The sequence below is a fragment of the Cynocephalus volans genome, chromosome 17 (genome assembly GCF_027409185.1).
Source record: "Cynocephalus volans isolate mCynVol1 chromosome 17, mCynVol1.pri, whole genome shotgun sequence".
Taxonomy (NCBI): domain Eukaryota; kingdom Metazoa; phylum Chordata; class Mammalia; order Dermoptera; family Cynocephalidae; genus Cynocephalus; species Cynocephalus volans.
Genome location: NC_084476.1, coordinates 13,863,649 through 13,891,269, shown reverse-complemented (window position 1 = coordinate 13,891,269; position 27,621 = coordinate 13,863,649). Strand labels below are relative to the sequence as shown.

Genomic DNA, 27,621 nt, shown 5'->3' with positions numbered 1-27,621 from the left:
ACTTTGCTCAACAAGTATTTATTGAGTGTCTACTGTGTATCAGGCACTTTTCTCCAGGCTGGAGATAAACATATACCAAACAGAAATCTCTGCCCTCATGAAACTTAACATTCTAGGGAATCTGTTAAAAAGCCTTGTTGAACACTCTTAGAAAAATGCGCACAAAACTTTGCATACAGTGTCAGAGAATTTATGGTAACTGGTATGTCTGTTTATTAAATATCAGGCTAAGAATTCTATAAATACCTTCTTTTTATTTTGTCAGAATTCCTGTGAGACATTCCTTAAGATGGGTACAGTATTTGATTTTAAAAGATAAGAGATGAAGTAATTATTACTGTTTTTCTTTATAAGTTTTTTGGGCTCTATCAAATTACAAATGCTATTAGATATGACATGACCAATTGAAATTAAATTTCCAGATCTTGCAGATTTTTATAGGACCATCTTGGCCTTGCCCAAACATTAGAACATCTGTTTTCATAATCTTTATTTTTCTCACTTAATCAATTCTATTTCCAAAAATATGAAAGGAAATTCCAAATGACAATGGTGATATGCAATTAAATCAGAATGATTTTACCACAGGGAGGTTTTCAGTCTTCATTTATTCACTTTAAAGCATAGCACCCCTTCAGTTTCATTTTCCTTCTTGTGGGTTTTTATCCCCTCTGTTTAGGTGATTTTAAAAACTAAGTCTTCTGGGTTGACTCCTTAGCTCAGTTTGTTAGAGCACAGCCCTGTAACACCAAAGTCACGGGTTCGGATACTGTTACTGGCCAGCCACCAAAGAAAGAAGAAAAAGTTCTAAAAGTGAAGTCTTTAGAAATCACTTCTGACAAGCTGTAGCAGCTTTTTAAAAAGAAAATGTAACTAAAAATTGTTATTTTTTTTCCTGTGAAATACATTGTGAAGATAGGATGTGGTATATATAATGTATCAAAGTAGTGTTTTAGTGGTGTTTTTATTTTGTTTTCTTAAGTATTACATGATGGCTTTTAATAGAGCACTTATAACATTTTGGATTAGTCTTAAAAAGAACTAAGTTTTTCTTTGGGCAACAAGCTACTTTGGAAATAATAATATTCCTGATGCTGAGTATTTCTCATGGCAGCCTTCCACTGCGTTTTCTTTGTTTGGGTACTTTCTTTTTCTTCCTGCCATTCTTAGCTTTCTGTTTTTCAACTTGAGTTTACAAAGGGTATGTATTCAAAGGGTTTCCTTCAGTTCCCAGTACCTTGTTAATCCTGAGAAGTTACCCAGTGGGCCAATTCTCACAGTAATGTATAAAAATAGTTGCCCATAAAGATTACAGAATGTGGTACCACTGTGATTTGAACTAATGGACCACTGTTAAAACCAAGATGGGAAGAAGAAAATAGCACAAATGTTATCATTTCCTGTCTGCACAAACTGTTTGAAAAGAGCCTTAAAAGTTCAGAAAGTGACTAAGCCTCACCATTGCTTTATCATGCACACTAAAAGAACATCATAATTGGGGCCAAGAAAGAAATCACCTAGTAACCAGTCACATGAATAGAGCCTCCCTTCAATTACTCAATAGAGCATATATCCACAATGTTGATTTCACCAGTTTTATTCCACATAAATCCACATATGTTGAGTGTCTCAGTAAATGCTTGTATGTGAACGTGGGTGGCTTAACCTCTCTTAGCCTAAATTTCCACATTGTATAATAAGAAGGTAATGCCTTTTCTTTTTCTTTTAATGAACTTTGTGTTTATGAACAGCTTTTGAATTTATAGAAATACTGTGAAAATAATACAGGGAGTTCCAATATACCCCATTATTAACTCTATTATTAACATCTTGTATTGGTATGGTACATTTGTTAAAATTGATGACCCAATATTGATACAGTATTATTAACCAAAGTCCAGACTATTCACATTTTTTTAGTTTTTATCTAATGCCCTTCTTCTCCAGGATTTCATCCAGGATACTGCATTATATTCAGTCCTCATATCTCCTTTGGCTCTTCTTGATTGTGATAGTTTCTCAGGCTTTTTCTTGTTTTTGATGACTTTGACAGTTTTAAGGAATACTGGCCAAGTATTTTATAGAATGTCCCTCAAGTGGAATTTGTCTGATGTTTTCGTCATGAAGTTATGAGTTTGGGGGAAGAAGAACACAGAGGTAAAGTGCCATCTCCATGACATCATACCAAGGGTGCATGCTATCAACATGACTTTATCACTGTTCATGTTGACTGTGATCATCTGGCTAAGGTCTTGTTTGTCAGGTTTTCCACTGTAAAGTTATTCTTTTCACCCCCATTCCATACTGTACTGTACTCTTCCAAAGGAAGTCACTATGCACCGCCCACACTTAAAGAGTAGGGAATTATGCCCTCCTTCCTTGAGGGCAAGATACCTACATAAGTTATTTGGAATTCTGCATGGGAGATTTGTTTCTTCTTCCGCTTTTATTTATTCAGTCATTTATTTATATAAGTATAGACTCATGGATATTTCTTTTATACTTTAGGTTATAACCCAGTACTACCTTATTTATTTTGTTACTCAAAATAACACCCGTTAATGTAGCTTTCTTTTCTGTGGTGTGGGGCAGAAAACGTGGAAACACTTCCTTATTTTCTGGCACTACAAAGTGTTCCAGGCTTATCTTGTATATTTCTTTCATCAGTCCTAGAATCAACCATTTCTCCAAGTAGCCTTGGTTCCTTGTATTAGTAAATGATATCAGAGACCAAGATCTAGATGCGAGGTGTGCTTGTTGCTACTGGATGTTATTGTTTCTAGGTCCTGTCAACTGACAGAGCAAGCAAATACATGTATGGTATTGCCTTTTTTTATTAGTCAACATGTGCGTTCAGCAAACCATGTATTGGGATTAAAATGGGATGGAGTAAATAAACTTCATATGCAATTCTTTGCAACTTTAGATACAATTCTTAGTTGTATATAGATTAGAAGGTGGGTGGGACAAGTTTGTAAATGATTATTCCAAAACAGAGCAGGGTAATTGCTGTAAGAGTGGTACCAATGTGGTTTATAAATTGGTACAACTTTTGGTATAAATTGGTACAAATTGGCAAAACAAGAATTATGCTGTATCTTTGGGGGAATGGAGTGAATGTGCAAACTGTCTCCTCTACCTTAAAAATCACTGCTCTACTGTACAGCCTTGTTTATAGCAAAAGGAGTATAACAGCCTGAATATTCCAAAGTTGGAGAGTTTACAGAGTAAATTATGTGATAGGTTACTGTGCATTAAGAATGGTAGGGTAGACACTGGCCAGTTGGCTTAATTGGTAGAGCATGGTGCTGACAATACCGAGGTCAAAGGTTCAGATCCACATACCAGCCAGCCACCCCCCCCCCAAAAAAAAAAAGGTAGGGTGGGATAATTGCCAAATAGTATGAAATAGTATTTTGCAGTTAATAATAGAGTTAATAGTATTTTGCAGTTAATAAAAATAAATTTTCAAAAGTCTGAACTCATTTTATAAAAATAATTATGTAAAAAGTTAGTCACATGCCCACTAAACATTAGCCACAGTTATTTCTGAGTGGTGAAATTATCTTTCCTTTTTCATTCCCTTCCCTGCCCCAGTATCACAAGGAAGCAAAAAAGTTTTAAAAAATATAAAAAACAAGAAGATTTTGCTAGTATACTAAAAAAGCAAAAGGTTAGATTTTTCCTTTTAAAGTGCAGTAAGTTGTGTCATTAATTTTGAGTTATATTTGGTGAACAGTGAATAGTCTTATTTAGTAGGAGTATAGGAAGAGGAAATTAAAGAAATTTGGATTTTAGTGTGAGGTGTTTAATTCTCAGTATTTGTTTGGTGAATAAATTTGAAAAGTGCTGATTTTTAGAGTATAAATGCAGTTACTTCCGGCAGTGCTCAAATTCTACCATGCCAGTCACCCCCTTTTGTCTTGAGGTTTTCAAAAAAATGTACATAGAAAGATAAGTTACAAATGGAAAACAAGGTTTAATTTGTTAGCCACAAGCCTCTAACAGGACATTGGATTTGGAATATATGACTTGGGCTCCAAGGCCTTCACTAATGCTCAAAGGCCCTCATGCTCCAGTCTTCCACCAGCCAGCTTCCAGATCCTCAGGAGTAAGAATGTTGCAGCATGCATTTGAGAGAGAGCAAAATAGCCTGGGTGCCTTTTTAAGCAATGGCCCTACTTATTACATGGCTCAACTGGTACTCTAGAATCATTCTAGAATCTGGTTAGTGTTCCATCTACTTGTGAAAGTCTTTTTTTTTTTTTTTTTCAGTGGCTGGCCAGTATGGAGATCCAGACTTGTAAAACAGTCAAAGTGGAGAAAGAGGTTCATGCCTCCTCTTCCAGTGCACATAGTAATAGGCAGCCAGTAAGTTGATGACCAGCAAAATGATCTGATCAGACTGTGCTTCAGGAAAATTAACTTTACACAGTCATGCTCTTAGAAACAGAGACAGAGGAAGATCAGTGCTGTGGTCTGTTTATGCCCTCACAAAACTTTTATGTTGAAATATAATCACCGATTTGATGGTATTAGGGGATGGAGCCTTTGGAAAGTGATTAGGTCATGAGGGCTAAGTCCTTATGAATGGAAATTAATGCCCTTATAAAAGAGACTCCAAAGAGCTGTTTTGTCCCTTCCACCATGGGAGGACACAGTGAGAAGCTGCTATTGATGAGCCAGGAAGGAGCCCCTCACCAGACACAGAATCTGCCAGCATCTTGATCTTGGATTTCTCAGCTATTAGAACTGTGAGAAATAAGTTTCTGTTGTTTATAAGCTACTCAGTTTATGGTATTTTGTTATAACAGCCCGAACCAACGAAGACAATCATTTAGGCTCTTATATTAGTCTCAGTAAGAAGAAACATAGGTCTGACCTTAGATGGTGCTAGAAGTAGGTAGTAAGAGACAGAATCCAGACTCTGCAGAGAGAGGATCTCCATCCAGATCAGTGATCATATGTGGGAGCTAGAATCAGAAACCTGTTAGGTTCTGGGCCCAAATTACAGAGAAGGTGGTAATACCTGCTGCTATTCACAAAAAATAATGAAGTCTTGAGAACATTGGTAGGGGCAGGTGGGGAATGAGATTAGTTTTGTAATTGCAGTATAATTTACATGCAATAAAATGTACACCTCTTAAGTGTTCAGTTTGGTGTGTTTTGACACCAACCAAAGAAAATATAAACATTTCTGACATCTCAGAAAGTTCCCTTATGCCCCTTGCCAGTTGATTCCCCCCCATACACACACCCCAACCCAGATAACCCCTTTCTGCTTTCTGTCACCATAGGCTTTTGCTCAACCTAATGTTTTTGAGATTCATCTATGTTGTTACATGTATTAGAGGTTCATTTTTATTGCTAGGTAGTATTCCATTATATGAATATATCATAATTTACCTCTTTTTCTGTTGATAAACATTGGAGTTTCTAGTTTTTGGCTCTTACAAATAAGGTTTTTAGGAGTAGAATTTCAGGGTAGTTAGAAATGTTTAACTTTACAAGAAACTGCTATGTAATTTACCTGTCATTTTACATGCCCATTAGCAACAGTTGAGAGTTCCAGTTGTTTGTATCCTCACCAGCATTTGGTATTTTTTAAAATTTTAGCCAGTCTACTGTGTGTTAGTATTTATGTTTATAATGTCTGAGCTGTCTGTACTGTTTATTTTACTGCTTGAAATGTAAGGGACCAGTATGCCATTATAACTACAGGGTTTCATTTAAACCTTTACTATATTGTATATACAGGCATACCTCGTTTTATTGTACTTAATTTTATTGCACTCCAAAGATACTGTGTTTTTTTACAAATTGAAGGTTTTTGGCAACCCTGCATCAAGCAAGTCAGTCAGCACTATTTTTCCAACAGCATGTGCTCATTTCATGTCTCTGTGTCACATTTTGGTAATTCTCGCAATATTTCAAACTTTTTCATAATTATTATATCTATTATGGTGATCTGTGATCTGAGATCTTTGATGTTACTATTGTAATTGTTTTGGATACAAAATTATTGAAATTAGGCTATTTAATAATCCTACAGTGGCCTCTCCATGTTCAAGCAAAAGGAAGAGTCTCACGTCTCTCTAAATCAGAGTTAGAAATGATTACATTTAGTGAGGAAGGTATGTCAAAAGCTGAGACAGGCTGAAAGCTAGGCCTCTTGCACCAAACAGCCAAGTCGTGAATGCAAAGGAAAAGTTCTTGAAGGAAATTAAAAGTGCTACTCCAGTGAACACATGAAATGATAAGAAAGCAAAACAGCCTTGTTGCTGTTATGGAAAGAGTTTTAGTGGTCTGGGCAGAATATCAAACCAGCCACAACAGTTCCTTAAGCCAAAGCATAATCCAGAGCAGTGCCTCAACTCTCTTCAGTTCTGTGAAGGCTGAGAGAGGTGAGGAAGCTGCAGAAGAAAAGTTCGAAGCTAGCAGAGGTTGTTGGTTCATGAGGTTTAAGGAAAGAAGCCGTCTCCATAACATAAACATGTAAGGTGAAGCAGCAAGTGTGGATGTAGAAGCTGCAGCAGATTATCCAGAAGATCTTGCTAAGATCATTGATGAAGGTGGGTACAGCACACAACAGATTTTTATTGTAGACAAGAGAGTCTTATACTGGAAAAAGATACCATCTAGGACTTTCATAGCTAGAGAGGAAAAGTCAATGCCTGGCTTAAAACTTCAAGGGATGAGCTGACTCTTGTTAGGGGCTAATGCAGCTGGTGACTTTATGTTGAAGCAGATGCTCATTTACATTCTAGAAGTCCTAGAACCCTTAAGAATTATGCTGAATCTACTCTGCCTGTGCTCAATATATGGAACAACAAAACCTGGATGACAGCACATCTGTTTACAGCATGGTTTACTGAATATTTTAAGACCACTTTTGAGACCTAGTGCCCAGAAAAAAATTCCTTTCAAAATATTACTGCCCATTGACAGTGCACCAAGAGCTCTGGTGGAGATGTGTAAGGAGATCAATTTTGTTTTCATGCCCACTGACACAACATCCATTCTGCAGCACATGAAACAAGGAGTTATTTGTACTTTCAAATCTTATTGTTTAAAAAATACATGGCCATAAGGCTATGGCTGCCATGGATAATGATGTCTCTGATGGATCTGGGCAAAGTAAATTGAAGAACTTATGGAAACGATTCACCATCTAGCTGCCATTAAGAACAGTTGTGATTCGTGGGAGGTTAGAATACCAACATTAACTGGAATTTGGAAGAAGTTGATTCCAACCCTCCTGAATGACTTAAAGGGGTTCAAAGACTTCACTAGATGAAGTAACTGCAGATGTGGTGGAAATAGCAAGAGAAATAGAATTAGAAGTGAAGTCTGAATATGTGACTGAATTGCTACAATCTTACAATTAAACTTCAGTAGATGAGGAGCTCTTATTTTGGATGAGCATAGAAAGTGGTTTGAGTTGGAAGATGCCGTGAACATTGCTGAAATTACAGCAAAGGATTTAGCATATTATATAAACTTGGTTGATAAAGCAGCAGCAGAGTTTGAGAGGATTGACTCCAGTTTGGAAAGAAGTTCTGCTGTGGGTAAAATGCTGTCAAACAGCATCACATTCTGCCGAGAAATATTTTGTAAAAGGAAGACTCAATCGATGCAACAAACTTTATTGTCGTCTTATTTAAATAAATTCCCGTAGCCTACCTAACCTTCAGAAACCAATACCCTGATCAGTTAGTAGCCATCAACATTCAAGACCCTCAACCAGCAAAAAAGATGACAACTCTCTGAAGGCTCAGATGATAGCATTTTTTTAGCAATAAAGCTTTTTAAAATTGAAGTCTATACATTGTTTTTTTTTTTAAAGACATAATGCTATTACACACTTAAGAGAGTATAGTGTAAACATAACTTCTGCATGTACTGGGAAACAAAAAATTCATGGGACTCGTTTGATTGCAGTGATCTGGAAACAAATCCTCATTATCTGAGGTATGCCAGTGCAGAAATATACAGACTTTTGGAGAAATGACTTTTGCAAAACACAGCAAACATTTTAACATTTGTTATTACATGAAAAAAGCAAGCATTCCAAGGGGGATACATTTCAAGTTATAGCAGGTTATTTGTGACAAAGTTTCTATGGGCAAAACATGTATAAGATTACTCAACAGTAGCATGTTAGTGTATTTAAAATCATGACAAAAGTCTTCTCTCTGGTTATGTTTCCCATGATAAATTTAATTATGTTGTTGCATATTTAAAGCAGGGGTTGGGAAACTTCCACCTGGAGACCAAACCCAGCATGCCTTTTGTTTTTGTAAATAAAAGTTTTATTAGAACATAGCAGTGCTCATTTATTTACATATTGTCTATGGAAGACCTACAAAGATAGAGTTGAATAATTGCAACACTGAATGTCTCACAAAGCCAAAAATTTTTGCCGTCTGACCCTTTACAGAAAAAGTTTTCAGGGTGTCAAAACTGCATAATTCTATGGCATTTTAGTTTTCTTCTGGAGATTAAAGTTGTTTCTCTTGGAATAAATGAAGTAGCCAAAACACGAAACGAGTTGATCAAAAAACACTTCTGCCATGACGTCAATAATTTTTAGGACATATCAACTGACAGTAGTTTTATCATTTATTCCCTGTTCTCTCAAGATTTTCATCTCTGCACTGTTTAAGCACATTTGTAAAAGCTTGTTGTCTCTTAAGCCATTTTACTAACTTCAGCCTAGTCTAGAGGATATATTTTGTTGACTTGATCAATCTGGCCATGAATAGGGTTATCCAAAATGCATGGCACCAACAGTCTCTCTACATCAGTTACATCTATATTTTAACTCCTTAGAAATGAAAGGAATATGTATTGTTGTATAACGCTTAATTTATAAACACTTGGTTTGAATATTTTTCAAAAGCTCTTCATTGTATTCTCTTAGGAAGGGATCACTCATAATGTTGCTGTGATTTGTTTTGAGAATCTTCTCAAATTTAATGATGTCATTATTCTGATAACTTTCTACATTCATCATTGTTAGAATTTCTGGATCATTTTTGTGCAGCTTGTCCTATAGCAAATCAAATGGATGTATTCCAAGTTAAGCAAATGATTTGCATGAAACTCCTTGATTTGTAATCATTGTTGAAGGCTTCAAAAATTCAGTGTGAATTTTCAAATTTACCTTCTCTCAAGGGCATTTTTCCCCTCCATTTGTTGATGACTCTCATGATCAGTGGGTAAGGGATGTCAGATTGATGAAAACTGACCAGTTCTAGAATGTTTTCAGGTTTTTTTTATTTTTCCATCCTATTTACATTTGAATTTCCAAATCCTATGAGAGGTCTTCAAAAAGTTCACGGAAAGATTCGTATTATCTCTCAGTTCTGTCTTTCCATGAGCGTTTTGAATACCTTCATACATCTCTATTCACTATCCCTTCTCAGGTTTTCTTCTCCGTCCACTCTCAGTCTGATATGACTGATATAACTGGTGTAAAATATTTTGAAGCTTCTCTTATTCCTCTCAGTTCTCAATCTAATTTTCTAACCTTCATGCCACAGTCTATCATTCTTAGCATGCTTCAGATATTCAATTGTTCTTTTACAGAATTCCTAGAGTAAACTCATCTGATATATTTTTAAAAACCAGAATTCTCTTTAGAAATGGAGATGTAGTTCCAGTGGATATAATTCAAGAATAGAATTAGTGCACTTTTTCACAACAATTTTTCATTACTGCACTCTGAATATAGGTCAATAATATATGTCTGCTCATCATTTCTGGAAAGTTTTGTTAGTGAGAAATTTCCCCCTTCTTTTTTTTCAAATTCCAAAACCTTTCAGAAATTGATTAATGCTGCTTTTCGGTCATCTTCCTTCAACACTTTGAAATTAAAATTCTGATTTTCCAAATCGCCATTTCATTGAGTTAGTATTTTCAGAGGGTTTCAGGTAATAACCCTCCTTATCTTTGCACAAGAAATCATTCTCCTTGGCAGACATCTTGGCTGTGTATCTGTGGCTTTCAGTTAACGTTTCCACGATAACTATCTTTTTATTTACTTATTTGCCATTTGTATATTTTCTTTGTGAAGTGTCTGTTCATGCTTTTATCCATTTTATTAGGTTGTGTTTTCCTTTGAGTTCTATATATGTATATACTGGATACAATTCCTTTTCATGTATATGTACTGCTTGCCTATTTCTTTTCTTAATATCTTTTATAAGCAAAAAATCTTAATTAATTTTAGTTTGTAATTTTTTCTCTTGGTGATGTGCTAAGCATTAGATAAGTTTGATTATGCTGCAGTTTAGGATTGAAGCTGGAATCATTTATGGCCTATTGTCAGTTGAAGTAGAGATTTATTCAAGACAAAGATTTCTTAATTCTCTAGCAAGTAATATGTACCCTATGGTTTTCTCTCCATTTTGGTATTTCACATTGTATTTGTTAACATTAAAACTGTTTTTTCAAGAAAATTTGCATAAACCTAGGCTGAAAAAAATTTTAACCCACAATAATATAGCATATATTTCTGATACATAGACTCTCTTTCTTTGTCATTCCTCTTGATGATTGCAGGATGGTTTATTTTGCATTTGGGGCTAAAAGATTCAGTCTTTACTTTCTGTATAATCTCTCTTATTTCTCATGAGAGTTATTTTCTCTTACCTGCATTTTACACTATCTGGAAGTTATTAATGAATCAATCATTAGAGCATTCTTGGTTTTCATCTTAGACATTTAGTTGGAATGTATTTTAAGTTATTCAGTTAATAAGGTTCTTTTCAGATTTAGCTGGTGCTTCATTCATGCGGGTCTTGAATTAAACATTAGTGTTATAGATCCTGGTTTGGGTAAGGCTGTTGAGCATATGAACATTGCCATTGTTTAGTCCTAAAGAAACTTTTGGGTGTTTATTTGGTATAATTATCAAAGATTGACTGTTTGTGCTAGGCTCTGTGGAAGTTACAAAACTAAATCATAGTTTCTATCCTTAAGTGAATAATTTTATATGAAAGGTAGGAAATATAAAAATTAATATATATTCTGGATATGTATGTGGGTGTGTGTGTATTCTGTTTATCAATAGCATGGGTGCATGCAAATGTGCATGAATGTGTGCACAAGCATGAGTTTGTATGGCTCAGAGTGTGTATGTTCAGAGGACAGCCTGGGCTCTCGACAGTGCTGGAGACTGCTTCCTTTTACTTGCTATCAAGTATCTTCTACATACGTGTCAAACACTCTGCTGGAGATTCTATTTATAATTTACATATATATATTTAATGTAACCATCACCACAACTTTATTAGGTGGATGATTTTAGCTAGAGAGGATAAGAAAATTGCCTGAAGTTGTTTAGCTAGTAAGAAACAGAGCCTGCTTTCAAACCCAAATCTGACTCTAAACTATGCCTCTGGTTTTAAAGCCTTTATGTAAATATGGATTGTTGATGTATCTAAAGTAGAACTGGGAACTCTTGATTTAAAAGGCTTGAATCATTCTGGGTTTATGTCATTTTTTGAATATCCTTTTTGTTTGTGTTTCCATTTTAAAATCACCTTTATTCAGATGAATTTACATAAAATAAAATTCACGAATTTTAAGTGAACAGTTCAATGTGTTTTAACGAATATATACAGTAATATAACGTAGCACTTCAGGTGTGATGGCCAATACTGTATTTCCATCACCTCAAAAAGTTCCCTCATGTCTCCTAACAGTCATTCTTCTCCCTTTATCCCCAGCTCACGCCAAACATTGATTTGCTTTCTATAACTTATGGTTTTGCCTTTTCTAGAATTTCATAAACACAGAATTATAGAGTATATAGTCTTTTGTGTCTGGCTTCTTTCACTTAATATAATGCTTTTTGAGATTTTATGTTGTTGGGTATATCAATGTTTTTTTTTTCCTTTTTACTGCTGTGTAATACTCCACTGAATGGATGTACCACAGTTCATTCATCCATTTATCCATTGAAAGACATTTGGATTGTTTCCAGTTTTAGCTGTTAGGAATAAAGCTGCTGTGAACATTCGAATTCAAGTTTTTTTGTGCATTTATATTTTCATTTATCTTGGGTAAATACCTAGGAATGGAATCACTGGGTTGAATGTCAAGTGTATGTTTAATGTTATAAGAAACTGCCAGACTGTTCCCAAAGAATTTGTACCATTTTGCATTCCCACCAGCAGTGCATGGGAGTTCCAGTTGTTTCACATCTTTTGCTACACTTGGTTTCTTGGGTCTTTTTCTTTTTAGCACTTAGTAGGTGTGTAGTAGAATCTCATGGTGGTTTTAATTTGCATTTCCCTGATGGTTAATAACATTGACATCTTTTCAACTGCTTATTTGCCACATATGTATCTTCTTTTGTGAATTATCTGCTCAGTCTTTTACCCCCCCCCCATTTTTTTAATGGGTTGTCTCCTTATTAGTTTTAAGAGTTACGTGGATATAACTTCATTATCAGATATATTTTATAGGTATTTTGTCCTGGTCTATGGCTTACTTCTTCATATTTTTAACAGTGGCTTATAAATAGTTAAGATTTTAAAATTTTGATGAAGGGTCCAGTTCATCATTTCTCTTCTATGATTCATGACTCAAGTTCTGCGGCTCTCTCTGTTCAGCTTCTTCCACCCCACAAATTCTACCCACCTTGCCTACCCCAAATTCTGCTCTCTCTCTCCCCTCAACTCACAGAGAAACCCCCACCCCTAGCTCTGATTCAGCTCGCTTTTCATGTGCTGTAGTCTGGAAGCTGCCACCATGCAACAAGCTGCTGTAGTCTTAGGTCCCTTCTTGGATTTTTTCCTTTTGTGAGGGATCCCACAGTCCTGAGCTGCCTTAACAGTTATTAAGACTGTGTTAAACTAGTGGTAATATATGCCAGTAAAGTTCTTTGGAAAGCAGTTTGGCAGTGTCTTTGAAACTGCAAATAGTTTACTGATTAGGTAAGAGCATAGGCTTTAAAGTTAGTCACTTCAAATCCTACAACTATAAAATATGCATGGCCCTAGGAACATGATTACCCAAAAGGCCAGAGAAATTACTGAACAAAAGAACACTCTCACTTTCATTTTTCATCTTAAAACAGGAGTATCAGGCTCTTGGATGGTATGCTGATTATGATGTATTCTCACCAAGGAGAATCAAGTTTCTTGTCTTAGCTATGAAAACAATGCATTATTAAAGTACATGGTCATATTTTTGTGCTCCAGTTCTTTAGCATGTGAGCACATAAAATTTAACAAGGGGAAAGAATTAGAAAAAGCTGGGTGCTTGGTGTCTTTTATGAAGGATTGCTGACATTATGGACATTTGTTCAGTTTTAGTTAACTCATTATAGAGGAGGAAACAGTTTTTCTCCATTGGCAAAAGCAAAGGACATTTTTCCATAGCCTCTTTGAATCCCTTGGCATTTGGTGGTCTTGTTTCATATTGAGTAGATTGCTGTGTGCATTCTTATATCATTTATCCCTAGCACAAACCCCAATTAAGGAACTTCTCTTTTCCATTTGGGAACTGGCACATGGTCTTCATGCCAAAGGATCAACTAAAACAGCAATTTTTATACCCAGTTTTTCTAACAGAAGCATTTTAACTCCTCCTTTTGAGATTAGGTTGGGTTTTTTCCTGTGGTCAATCCATTTTGAAAAGCACATTTTCCCTCTTACAATAGAAAGATCACTAGCTGCACTTCTTTGCAACAGGTATAGTGTATAACTTCAGGTGTATAGAGTGAAACAGGTTGCTTTTCTTCCATCTTTGTTTTTCCCCTTTACATTTGTTTTTGCTTTTGCATGAGTGGTTGGTCCCTGAAGAGGCAGTAACTATGGGCATGCATGTGTATGCATGTCCTTGCAACATTTTAAAGTATTTAAATGAGAAGGTCTTGTTCTATAAACCCAAACAAGTATTTACATGATTAACCTAACTAAACCCTCTCTTTCTTTATGTTTCCACAGGAGTCTCCCCAGGACAGTGCTATCACCCGGGATATTAACCGGACATTCCCAGCCCATGACTACTTTAAGGACACAGGAGGAGATGGACAAGATTCTTTATATAAAATATGCAAGGTATTTTTCATGTCTAAAAAAAAAAAAGACTCAGTTTTGAGTGATGGTTCTAGTTCTTTGAAATTATACAAAAGACAACTGCAAAGAGTAATTTGTATTTGATTTTCAAGAATGCAGAAAAGAGAGAAAAGACTTTGTAAAATCAAAGGTAACAGAACAATTTTAGATTCATTAAAGAACAGGAAATAATTAGAAATTAAATGGTAGGGTTTCTTTTTCCCTTTCAATCAGGATTTTCAGATGACAGTCCCATGACTCCATATTTAGACTTTCAAAAACTGGTTTTATGTTAAGAAACTCTGAGCCCTGAAACATTGCAAACTTTTTTTTGAGTATTCATATTATAATTGATGAACTTGGCACCTAGGGTACTGTCCAACCATGGGAAGTGCTGAAGCACATTCAGGTGGACTTACAGCACTACAGCATAATAAATGGTGCCAAATACTGATTTCTGTCAAAAAGATCTATACCTGGACACTGTAAGGGAAATCATCATAGCCTGTTCAATTTCAGTAAACCATTTTTAAATAGATTTTGGTACATCAGAGTTCTAGTGCTAAAAGGAGGTGTTAGGACCAGAGTTTTTAACCTTTATCTGTCCTCAGAACTAGTCTTTAGTCTTTCCCTCCTAAAACTAATTAAGTCCTTATTTAGCACCTACTATGTAATAAGTACAGACAGGACATGAGACATGTCCTTAAGGAACTTATATAGCTGGTTGGCTCACTTGGTAGAGTATGGTGCTGGTAACACCAAGGTTAAAGCTTCAGATCCCTGTACTGACCAGCTGCCCAGAAAATAAAATAAAATAAAATAAAATAAAATAAAATAAAATAAAAATGTTACGATTGGGAAGGCAAAACTAACAATCAGTTTTAGAATTGGCTAGCAATAAAGAATAGGCTCTCCAGTGATAAATTAGATTATTTAAACTATAAGTACAGTTAGATTTTAGGGAAATGTTTCTTGGGTTTAATTTTTATTTTCCCATAGCACACACAAAGCTATGCTTTCTACTATAATCTTCTTCTCTGGTCATCCTTTTTTAGACACTTCTCTGTTGTATTTCCCACTTAAGCAGTCACTCCAGCTATCCCTTACTTTACTAAAAAACCTCCCAGAAAGAAACCTTGTGGTCTCTGCCTCTGGTCCCTCATCACATATTCCTGACCCCACTGCAGTCTTGTTTCTCTGCCGTGATGATCTTCTTTGCAGCTCTCTCTGCTCTTGACGTTTCACCCACCTGGTTATGCTCTCACTTCTCTCACAACTTCACCAACTACTTCATTATTTTGTCTTTCTCTACCTGCCCCTGAAACAGAGGCCTTCCCCTTCTAACTCTATACTGTCTCCCTGGGTGATTCCTTTTACCCCCAAAGTGTCAGCTATCACCACTACAGAAATGTTCCTAAATCTAGGAACATTAGCTCAAGGTCTAAATTTCCAGCTGCCAGTTAGTCTCCATGTGAAAGTCTGTCAAGTACATCAAACAAAATGGATCTAAAAATAGACTTAATTTTAAAATATGTTTTATTATAAATTTTCAAACATATACAAAAGTTGATTAGTATAATGAATTTGTATATGTCCTCCATCCCGATTCAATATTTATCAACATATGGCCACAGGTGCTTCATCTATCACTTTTTTGTTGTTTTCCCTGTAGTGCTTTAAAGCAAAACTCAGATATCATCATGATCCTTAATTCTTCACTGTGCACCTCTAAAATATAAGATCAGTATCCATCTATATACCACTCAGTAGCCACCATCTACGCTATCCAATAGCCACTGCGTACTTAGTTTTCCCTAAATGTCTTTATACAGTTGGTTAGAATCAGGATCCAACAAGATCCACATTACATTTAGTTGTTATACCTCTTTTAGTCAAAAACAGTTCTCCTTTCTTCCTCCATGCCATTGTCATGCTGAAGATATTGTTATTTCTGCTGGTTCTTCCTTTGGCCAGTTTGAATTTGATATGATTGAATCTCTTGTAGCTGTACTTTCTTCTCTATTCACTGCCCTGGTACAGGTCTCTATCTTGTGTTGCTGGCACTTTGACAAAAGCTGGCTTGAATTCGTCTTCCTGCTTTTGGGTTCTAGCCTGTTTATTCAGTGTTGACCCCAAAATTGTATCATTTCAGTGGCCTCCACAAAAACTTTTGGTGCTGCCTCATAACCCACAGAATGAAATAAAAACTTCTTAGTTCATGTTCTGGTCCCAGATTCCTTAGCTTAGCATTGAAAATGTTTTATAGTATGTCCCTGGCTTACCCTTGCTCCTTCTTCCCCAAATATTTTAAGCTTCTGTCACATTGTACTTCTTACTCTACTCTGGTTGATTGACTTGTCTAAATTCCCCACTGAATTGTGAATTTCTCAGGGGCAGGAATTCTTTCTTATAACACTGGCATCTGTAGCACTTGGCACAGTGTTTGGCATGTAGTAGGTGTTCATTAAGTGTCAGTGAATCAGTGAAATGCCTTTTCTTCCCCATGTTTCATCACAGCCCCCATGAACTTTATACTCTAAACTTTACCCACATGTATCATTTAATATCACGCCTGTATGCATTTCTTCATTCTGTTCTGTCAGCCTGAAAAATATGCTCCCCTCCTTTCTCTACCTATAGAAATTAAATACATTTTCATTCTGCTGTGTAATTGGCGAAGCTGTGTGCTGAGCACTTTACATGAGAGGGGACTGATGAGATTAATATATCAATTCTATGATAGTAATGCTATGTTTATTCTCATCTTACAAATAAAGAATATAAGTAATGTGCCCAAGAGCCAGACCTGGACATTAGCAGTTGTGGGATTTCAGCCCAACTCTGACTAACTCTGAAGCCTCTGTTCTTATGTAACCAATAAGCTATTGATCAATATCTTCAAAGACATTGCTAAACTGTTTAACAAAAGAGCTGTGCTGGTATATCACTACTAGTTTTTTAACACAGTCTTAACATTGCCATTAGCATTTATTAATTTTTATTAATTTGATAGAGGGAAAGTGATGCCTCATTGTATTTTAAACAGATTATTTCTAAAGCCCTCTTTGTACATCTTTTCTTTGGAAAAGTATATGTTTCTCATTAGGTAGCCCTCTCCACAGATAAGCTGTGATGAAATGGAGGGGGGGTTATTATAAGATTACATTGAATTCTTCCTAAATTTATGAAAGCATGATTATAATGTTTGTATTCTTAAAAGTTATAGTTTCTCCAAAAGCTAATGATAAAACCCCTTTAAATATTAACTTTATTATTATCTGATAAACATTGGCATCACACTTTGTTAAGAGATAAGTAATAAACATAAATAATTCTAAATTGCTTTATTGGGACACAGAGGAACCTTGGCACAAAAAAATAGGTCGAAAATAAAGGGAGTTTCACCAGAAATAATTTTGTCAAACAGAGAATAGCATCTTGAATCTATAGGAATTTCCCTTTCTACCACAGTTTATGTGAGAACTATGAATATTAACCATAAAAACAGAACTTGATAAAACAACTCAAGAACCAAAGAGTAAACTATGAGGAATGTTTGATGTCAATATTCTATTCAAGATAATGTTCAGAGGAGAAGAGTAGTAATTATCTGCTGCCAAGAAAAATAAAAATAAGAATTCCGGAGGAACCCACAAATAGTTTCAGAGTAATACTCTTATCAGAAAAGTTATTACTGGCAGTGTGGAAAGAATTGTATTTTGGTGTCTTTGCCAAAAGACTTTTTCCCAGAAAGAAAAATGAGTTACATTGACAGTGTTTAGTGAGTGCCTGCTATGTGTGACCTGCTAGCCAGGTTGAATAGGACATCACCCCAGTCTTCAAGAAGCTCATGATCCAGTAGAGGAGATAGACATCTAAAGTGCAGTTTGGTAAGTGCTGTAATAACCATGTATGTGTAGCAGGTACCACAGAAGCATAGAGAAGAGAGGGATTAATTCTGTGGGAATCAGAACGTTCAGGGCCTAAAAGAAGAGTGTATTTTTTAGGCAGAGAGGAGAAAGAAGGACAAGCCAAGCAGAGGGAACAACATGAGCAATGACAAGGAGACATGAGACCTTTTTTCAGTGAAGTGGTTTTTGCTTAACCTTCCCCATTCCTTGGCCATGGGAAGTGGTGTGGTGACAGTTCTACTTATTGTAAAGAAAAAACTGGGACTGGGGAGAGATGTTGGCATCATTCATTGCCCATCGGAATGCTCCAGAGGGTGGGGACAGCATCCTCCAGGCTCCTGTGTTCAAGGTCCTGTAGGGAAACCATGGTGCATGAGGGGCTACGTCCATTTACACTTCTTGTGTGTGTGTATGTTTCTTCCAGGCTTATTCTGTGTATGATGAAGAGATTGGCTATTGCCAGGGCCAGTCATTTCTTGCTGCCGTGCTGCTTCTCCATGTGAGTAATTAGCTCTCTATTGTGACGTACACATGGCCTGCCTCTGCTTATCCAGTTGGCCCTTGAACAATGTGGGGGTTAGGGGTGTCAACCCCCCGTGCAGTCAAAAATCTGAATATATCTTTTGACTCCCCCAAAACTGAACTATTAATAGCCTACTGCTGACCAGAGCCTTACCGATAACATAAACAGCTAACATTTTTTGTATGTTATATGTATTATATAAAGGAAAAAGGGGAAAAAAAGTAGGCTACAAGGGAAAAAAAAAGCGAGCTAGAGAAAAGAAATCTCAAAAAAATTTGAGTATATTTATTGAATAAAATCCACATAAAAGTGGACCCAAGCACCTCAAAACCATGTTGTTCAAAGGTGAACTGTACTAACCTTAGGCTTGAGCATGGTTTTATATTGGGTTGGGCAGACTCGACATGAATTTTAACTCCAATATCTGGAAACCTTTTCCTTAATTTGTCAGCATAGAAGAGGAAGACACAATGAGAATAAATGGCAGTGTTGAAAACTAGTACAAGGATAGGCTTCCTTTTTATTACTAGGATTATTGGATAGAGTATGGTGTTGGTTGGACCCTTGGGGACATCTTATCTTCTCTATGGTAGGCACTGTCATTAATATTTGTTTGGGAATTTATGTATTGGGGTGGGAGGAAGGCAGAAAAATTTGCTTTCTTCAGTGCCATTTTCATTCATTCATTCATTCAGTTAAGTCCTTCACCCTCCAACTTTTTAATTTTCTTTCATATCCACAGAAAGGTTGAAAAAATGTTAAGGTGAACACTCTTCACCTAATTAACCAATTAATACTTTTCCACAGTGCTTTTTCTCTGTCTCTCTCTGCATCTCCCTTTTTCTCTTTTCTACACATACACACACACATATTTTTTACTGCAAAAGATTTTTGAAAATTTTTTGTGTGTGTGTGTCTTTTTCGTGACCGGCACTCAGCCAGTGAGTGCACCGGCCATCCCTATATAGGATCCGAACCCGCGGCGGGAGCGTCGCTGTGCTCCCAGTGCCACACTCTCCCGAGTGCGCCACGGGCTCGGCCCGAAATTATTTTTTTGAAACTAAGTAGTAAACATCATGATACTTCACTATTACGTACTTGACCACATGCTTTCTAAGGACAAGGGCATTCTGTAACATAACCATAATGCCATGATCACATCCAAGAAATTCTACATTGATTCAGTAATGTCTGATACACAGTCCTCAGAGTTTTTGAGTACCTACTATGATCTGTACTGTGTTGGAGCTCAGAAGTGAGTAAAGTGGACGTGGTCCCAGTCCTCGTGGGTATAGAGCTAGTGAAACCAATTAGCTTTAAGCATGTAATCACACAAATATATTATTATTAATTTCAGTGGTGCTATGAAGGTATAATGAAAAGTTTGATGCAAGATTATAACAAGGGAGTCTTACTTAGGTTAAAGGATTCTCTGCAGAGGTAACCTTTAAGATATACCCTGAAAAGTGAAAAGGGGTATTATCCTCTTTTGTACTTTTCTGTTTCATTTGTTTATGAAAGTAATAAAATCATTTTAAAAGCAAGAAAGTAGAGACTGGAGCATTACTGGCAAAGAAAAAAGTACAATATATAGAAGCCCTGAAACACTTGACGTATGGAAAGAACTGAAAGAAGAGCAGCATGACCGGAGCATCCTGAATGATGAGAGTCAGGAAAAAAGAGGAAAAAAGGACCAGCTAGCGAGGGCCCTGGAGAAGGTTCTTAGCTGTGAACCTAGCTCGTTGGTATTGGTACTCATGTAAGAATATGATAAAGCTATGACAAAGTCTCACAAGCCTATGTGGTTAATCTTTGTTCTCAACTTCAGTCCAAGGACATTTGTCCCATTTAAGTAACACAACCCCTTGAAAATGAATTTGATGATCAAATCTTGATGTCTTGTTTTGAACTGTGTGCTGCTTGCCATTGTGCTAAGATAAATGCTTGTCTCAGAGTGAGGGGAGACAGGTTACCTAGCGTCAGAAACTCTATGGTAGGTCAGGCCACACCTCCCTTGCATGTGGGAAAAGGAAGTTGCCTTCCATAACTAAGACACCAAAGATCTGGTCTTTTGCCCCAGTTACACTTACCTGCTATGCTTTTCTCATTTATAACTTAATCTGATTTGCTCTTTAGCTCTGCATTATTCTCAGTGATTTTTGTGCTCAGCCTGTCTCCATCATCTTGTTCCACAGAAGCCCACCCACCTTCTTGACTTTTTTGAAGGCTTGCTACGGTCTCATCAAGCCTTAAATAAGAGTTCCAGTACTTTTTTTCTGTTTTGAAAACTAGGCATCTTGACAGATTCTTTGGGAAATATTTTTCCATAAAGCTATGGAAGATGTAGGTACTGTCATAAATGGTTAGAATTTTTAAGTAAGAAGTGAAGTAGAGTTTTTGTAGTACTTTTAGCTTTACTGATAGCATTAGTCTAGTACTTCAAGCATTACTGCAAGTCTTAGAATGTGTAAAGTTATTCTGTAACAAGCTATGTTTTTAACAACCATGAGGAAGAAAAACAATTTTACTAGAATGAAATAGCAGCTAAGGGAGGTAAAATTATTAAGCGAAAGTTTCATGATTTGGGAAAGATGATACCTACACTGTATGTCAGCCTATTCCTACTCAGCTCAAATCGCATCCTTCCTTCAAAGCCTATTCCTGACTCCCTCAGTCAAACACGGGTCTTCTGTTGTGTTCTCACTGATCTTCCTACCTAACTCATACTGCAGTTATTATATACTAGTTTTATGTGATACTCTTTGAGGACAGGAACAGTACTGACATAGTAGGCATCGTTAAATATTTTTTGGCTGAGTGGATGAATGTTATAAAACACGTTAGACCTGAGTTTCTGCATACCACTAAATTTCCTGGTAAGACAATAGAAAGACAAATTTAATATACTGAGAAAACTTTCGTATATGTTTTGTGACTTTCCCTTCCCCATTGCCTATCTGTTACAGATGCCTGAAGAACAGGCATTCAGTGTTCTGGTCAAGATCATGTTTGACTATGGTCTCAGGGAACTTTTCAAGCAAAACTTTGAAGATTTGCATTGCAAATTTTACCAGTTGGAGCGCCTCATGCAGGTAAAAAGAGAAGCCATCTTGCGTTTGACAAAAAGAGCGTAGGAGTAGGGAGAACTAGATAGATGAAATGGTGCCAGGTTAATAGCGGGTTTTATTTTTATCATTTCTGACTATGTGATGGTGATGCCAATATTAACAAAGTGTGAACCTGGTGGATGTGAGCTGATAAACACCCAAAAGATCAGATGACTTTACCATAGCAAACTTAGTCGAGAAGTATTCATCAAGGCCCTGAAGTTTTAGTGGTTCAGATTCTTATAACAAAAGTGAAACAGACTTTCCCAACATTTCATAACTTGGAAAGAAAAACCGGCTTTCCAAATACTTGTCACCATTTTGGGGATTCCTCTTTCTTTAGAACTAATTTGCAGTCTGGAAAAGAGAGCCAAGGGCCAGCTTAATACCAGATGATAAGTGTTCTTCTGAGCTCTTTGGAGATTTTTAGAAAAACACAAGTATGTGACTTTTTTGGCCTATTCCTGACAGATTTATGAGCTTCCTGAGTGGGAGTTGGATGGATGCATATGTGCCCAGAACTAATTAGTTTACTCTTTCAGGAATACATTCCTGACCTGTACAACCACTTCCTGGATATAAGCCTTGAAGCACACATGTATGCCTCCCAGTGGTTTCTTACACTTTTCACTGCAAAATTCCCTCTCTACATGGTCTTCCATATCATCGACCTGCTTTTATGTGAGGTATGTATCAGAGGCCACAGCATTTTGGCTTGTGTTTGCGTGTGCTTCCTGTGTCAACTCTGTCAGAACAGAATTTGTCCTTCTCAATTATTTTATCTCGGTGCTGGGGGGTTTAACTAACTCTTCCTTGGGCTAAAGCTATTGATCACATTTTTTAAAAGCACTCTCTGCCAAGAAAAGACATATTAGACATTTGTATTAGGTAGTATTAGGTTTAGTTGCATTTAGTGAAGGAATCCATAGTAACAGTGACTAAATAAAATAGAGGTTTATTTCTCTGTCATGTAAAAGAAGTCAGAAGGTTGGCAGTAGCCTGCCTTCCCTAGCATATGGCTCTTATCCTTACAGTGGAGTAGAGCTCCAGCCATCGTATCTGTATCAAGCCGGGAGGATTAGGGGCCAGGTGAGGATGCATCCTTCTTTTCAGAAGGAACTTCCTGAAGATTCCACCCAGCATATCCACTTATTGGCCAGAACTTAGTTCTGTTTTTTTTTTAAAGTTGGGTGGGAATTTGCTAAAAATTGGGAGTTTATTACTAAAGAGAAAATAGATATTAGAGTGTATAATGGTCCTTGCCATGACTTAGTTTTGGGGTGTCGGTGTGTGTGTGTTAGTGTGTGTATGTATGCTTAAGAAAAAATAACTAATTATAAAAATAATATATAGAAATTGTAGAAAGTATAACCAAAAAGAATTTAAATTACTTCTCATCTCACTGTCTAGTGGTTAACTACTTTTAACATTTTGGTATATATTCTTTCAGCCATTTTTTGTGTTCATGTATGTGTGTGTGTAATTTCTATTTGGAATATTATATTTTTCCATATGGTATATTAGATAAAATATATTACAGTGTGTATTTTGAATTATTACTATGCTATATATACTGTTTCATGTATTCTCTTTTTCATTTCATATACTTGAACATACAGATGTATACAAGCCTTCTTTTTGTTTAATTATGCCATATTCAAATCATACTAAAATCCATAAAGAATTTGTACCTGTCACACAGCTTGGAATATCGTAAGCATTATAAGAAATAAACATTATCACACATCATTCTTTCTTGCTCCTAAATAACCCATTGTTTGGATGTACCATAATTCACATAACCAATTTGTAATCTCAAACCTTTAAGTTGTGTTTAGTGTTTCACTATTATAAACAACTCTCTTTTAAGTAGTTACTAAGGACCAGATGTCATGTTAAGTAATAATTTACATAAATTTTGCAACTAATTATCTCAGAAAACCCTTAGGAAAATATTAGTTATGGAAACTGAGGCTGAGAAACTTAAACAGATTACCTTGATCAACAGATATTAGTGCTGCCCCTCATTTGTCCTTTGCCCCTCGATTCCCAGAATGTTTAGATGAAAGAAGGCAGGTTTGAGGCAGTCTTGAGTGGTTTCAGTTCCTGGACAGTGACTGCTATATTTGGATTGGGTCAGCACAAAATTAAGGAATCACATCACAATTTTATGACCCTAACATTTTGGTTTAGAAGCATGGAATACTTTAGAAAAGAATTCTTTCTTGTAGAATGTGAGAATAGGGCTAGAAAAGCTCTGCTCTCAGGAAAATGGGAAATTGAGTCTACTTTAAGTGACTTATTGGTGATGGTCTTATAATTTTTATTTTACAAGATAATTCCAAGGTAATCTACTTCCTTACTTAAGTTTTTACACTTTCTCTAAAAAGGTGGGGTATTCTAAGGACAAACAGTGTAAAACATATATAAACACTGAAAATGTTCTTTTTGTCTTCTCTCTTTCAGGGAATAAGTGTTATTTTTAATGTCGCTCTTGGATTATTAAAGGTACATATTTATTTGTAAACTGAGTTATCTGGCATTCCCTGTTCAGCACATAGAATATATTGGTCTTAGTCTCACTCTAAGTAGTCACTAAGCTCTAGCATTGTCCTTGACAGTGAACATGTGCAGGTGGCTCTGACAAAGGCTAAGAAATATCTTCTGGGGATTATAAAAGTGTTGGGATTTTAAAACGCTTTTTGTGCAACTTCACAGCAAACATTTTTTTGACATGTGGTTGTATTTTCTTACTTTTTTCAAGACTTCCAAAGATGACCTGTTATTGACAGACTTTGAAGGTGCCTTGAAGTTCTTCAGGGTTCAGCTTCCTAAGAGATATCGCTCAGAAGAAAATGCAAAAAAACTAATGGAATTAGCTTGCAACATGAAGGTAATATAATTTTTGCATCAATTAAGATTCCTTTGTTAGTTAATATCTCGCTGTTCTTGATCTGTTAACATTTATAATATGTAAATAATAGTAATGATGTTTCCCTTTTTTTAGTTTTTTATTTTGTTTATTTTTAATTAAAACGTAATTGTACATATCTGTGGGGTACAGCCTTGAATATCAATACTTGTGTGCAATATGTGATCCTCAAATCAGGATAATTACTATTTTTATCATTATACAATATGATCATTTTTTGTGACCCTTTACCAGTTTTTTGCTAATCCACCCTCCCTTCCCCTTTCCCACCTCTGGTAGCCTTAGTTTCATTCTCTCCTTTTGAAAGTTCAACAAATTATTGTGATTGTTGTATCATGTTGTTTGTTTATTTGTTTATTTTTTGTTTAGCTCCCACTTATGAGTATTTCTCCTTCTGTTCCTGGCTTATTTCACTTAGCATAATTTTTTCTAAGTTCATCCATGTTGCTGCAAATGGAAGAATTTCATTCCTTTTTATGGCTGAGTAGAATTCCATTGTGTATATATACCACATTTTCCTTATCCAGCTGTCTGTCGACGGATATTTAGGTTGGTTCCAACTCTTAGCTGTTGTAAATAGGGCTTTGATAAACATGGGACTGCAGGTATTCCTTTGACATGATGATTTCCATTCCTTTGTTATATATCCAGCAGTGGAATTGCTGGATCCTATGACAGTTCTATCTGTAGTTGTTTCTGGAACCTCCATACTGTTTTCTATAATGGCTGCACTAATTTACAGTCCCACCAACAGTGTAGAAGTGTTCTCCTTTCTCTGCAGCCTCACCGGCATTTGTTGTTCTCTGTCTTTTTGACAGTGGCCAGTCTAACTGGCATGAGATGGTATGTCATGTGATTTTGATTTGCATTTCCCTGATGCTTAGTGATGTTGAGCATTTTTTCATGTATCTATTGGCCATTTGTATCTCTTCCTTTGAGAAATGCTCGTTCAGCTCCTTTGCCCATTTTTTAATTGGGTTACTTGGTTTTTTTTACTGTTAAGTTCTTTGAGTTCCTTGTGTATTCTGGATATTAAACCTTTGTCTGCATAGTTTACAAATTTTCTCTCCCATTCTGCAGGTTGTCTTTTTGCTCTTACTGTTTCTCTTGCTGTGCAGAAACTTTTTAGTTTGACGTAATCCCACTTCTTTATTTTTTCTTTTGTTGCCTGTGCTTTTGGGTCTTGTTCATAAAGTCTTTGCCCAGTCCTACCTCCTGAACTATTTCCCCTGTGTTTTCTTTTAAGAGTTTCATAGTTTCAGGTCTTATATATAAATTTTTCATTCATTTTGAGTTGATTTTCGTAAATGGCAAGAAGTATGGGATCTAGTTTCATTCTTCTACATATGGATGTCCAGTTTTCCCAGCACCAGTTATTGAGGAGGTGGTCCTTTCCCCAGTGCATGCTTCTCTTTGTCAAAGATTAGTTGGCTCTAAATATGTAGGTTGATTTCTGGGTTCTCTATTCTATTCCATTGTTTACAAGTATCTATTTTTATGCCAGTATCATGCTGTTTTGGTTGCTATAGCTTTGTAGCATAATTTGAAGTCAGGTAGTGTTATACATCTGGCTCTTTTTTTTTTTTTTGCTCAGGATTGCTTTGGTTATTCAGGATCTTTTTGTTGTTCAACATGAATGTTAGGATTGTTTTTTCTATTTCTGTGAAGAATATCATTGGTATTTTGATGGAGATTGCACTGAATGTGTAGACGTAGATCACTTTGGGTAGTATGGATATTTGCAAATTGCTAATTCTTCCAACCCAAGAGTATGGAACGTCTTTCCATCTTTTTGTGTCCTCTTTAATTTCTTTCAGCAGTGATTTGTAATTCTCATTATAGAGATCTTTCACCTCCTTGGTTAAATTGATTCTTAGGTATTTTATTTTTTTGTTGACTATTGTAAATGGGCTTGCTTTCTTGATTTCTTTTTCTGCTAGTTCATTATTGGAATATAAAAAATGCTACTGATTTTTTGTATCTTGCAACTTTACTAAAATCATTTATCAACTCTAAGAGTTTTTTTGGTAGAGTCTTTAGGTTTTTCTCTATATAGGATCACATCATCTGCAAACAGGGACAATTTGAATTCATCTTTTACAAACTGGATAGCCTTTATTTCTTTCTCTTGCCTGATTGCTCTGGCTAGTACTTCCAATACTGTGTTAAATAGGAGTGGTAAGAATGGATATTCTTCTCTTGTTCCTGTTCTCAGGATGATATTGGCAGTGAGTTTGCTGTATATGGCTTTTCTTATTTTGAGATATTTTCCTTCTATACCTAATTTGCTGAGTCTTTGTCACGAAGAGATATTGAATTCTGTCAAATGCTTTTTCTGCATCTATTGAGATAATCATATGGTTTTTTTCCTTGATTTTTTTTTTGATGTGGTGTATCACATTTATTGGCTTATGTGTGTTGAACTATCCTTGCATCCCTGGGATGAATCCCACTCGATCATGGTGTATAATTTTTTTGATGTGTTGCTGTATTCCGATTACTGATATTTCATTGAGGATTTTCGCATCTGTGTTCATCAGAGACAGAGATAGTGGCCTATAGTTTTCTTTTTCTTTTCTTTTTTTTTTTTGTCATATCTTTGTCTAGTTTTGGTATCAGGGTGATACTGGCCTCATAGAATGAGTTTGGGATAATGGCCTCTGTTTCAATTTTTTGGAATAGTTTGAAGAGAATTGGTACTAATTCTTCTTTAAAGGTTTGGTAAGGGCCAACCCTGTGACGCACTCGGGAGAGTGCGGCGCTGGGAGCGCAGCACTGCTCCCACCGCGGGTTCGGATCCTATATAGGGATGGCCGGTGCGCTCACTGGCTGAGCGCGGTACGGCCGGTCACAAAAAGACAAAAAAAAAAAAAAAAGGTTTGGTAAGATTCAGCAGTAAATCCATCCAATCCTGGACTTTTCTTTGTTGGGAGACTGCTGATTACTGTTATTGGTCTGTTCAGGTTTTCTGTTTCTTCTTAGTTCAGTCTTGGTAGTTTGTATGTGTCCAGAAATGTATCCATTTGCTCCAGGTTTTCAAATTTGTTGGCAAATAGTTGTTTGTAATATTCTCTAA

At 36.1% G+C, this 27,621-nt stretch overlaps 1 protein-coding gene and 1 pseudogene across 5 annotated transcripts in view; one reads left to right on the top strand and one right to left on the bottom strand.

Moving 5' to 3' along the window:
* Window positions 1-27,621, top strand: part of RABGAP1 (RAB GTPase activating protein 1) — a 141,754-nt gene that overhangs the window by 89,314 nt on the left and 24,819 nt on the right. For 4 of the 5 annotated variants that reach the window (XM_063081806.1, XM_063081807.1, XM_063081808.1 and 1 more), the window contains 6 exons: window positions 13,962-14,075; window positions 18,408-18,482; window positions 21,473-21,598; window positions 22,156-22,299; window positions 24,080-24,121; window positions 24,378-24,506. In XM_063081806.1, the coding sequence (XP_062937876.1) occupies window positions 13,962-14,075; window positions 18,408-18,482; window positions 21,473-21,598; window positions 22,156-22,299; window positions 24,080-24,121; window positions 24,378-24,506 (630 nt within the window). Of the gene's footprint in view, window positions 1-4,288; window positions 4,372-13,961; window positions 14,076-18,407; window positions 18,483-21,472; window positions 21,599-22,155; window positions 22,300-24,079; window positions 24,122-24,377; window positions 24,507-27,621 lie in introns of those variants that run through there. The other variant, XM_063081810.1, reaches the window with a different exon arrangement.
* On the bottom strand, window positions 8,716-10,662 carry LOC134366104 (COP9 signalosome complex subunit 2-like; annotated as a pseudogene).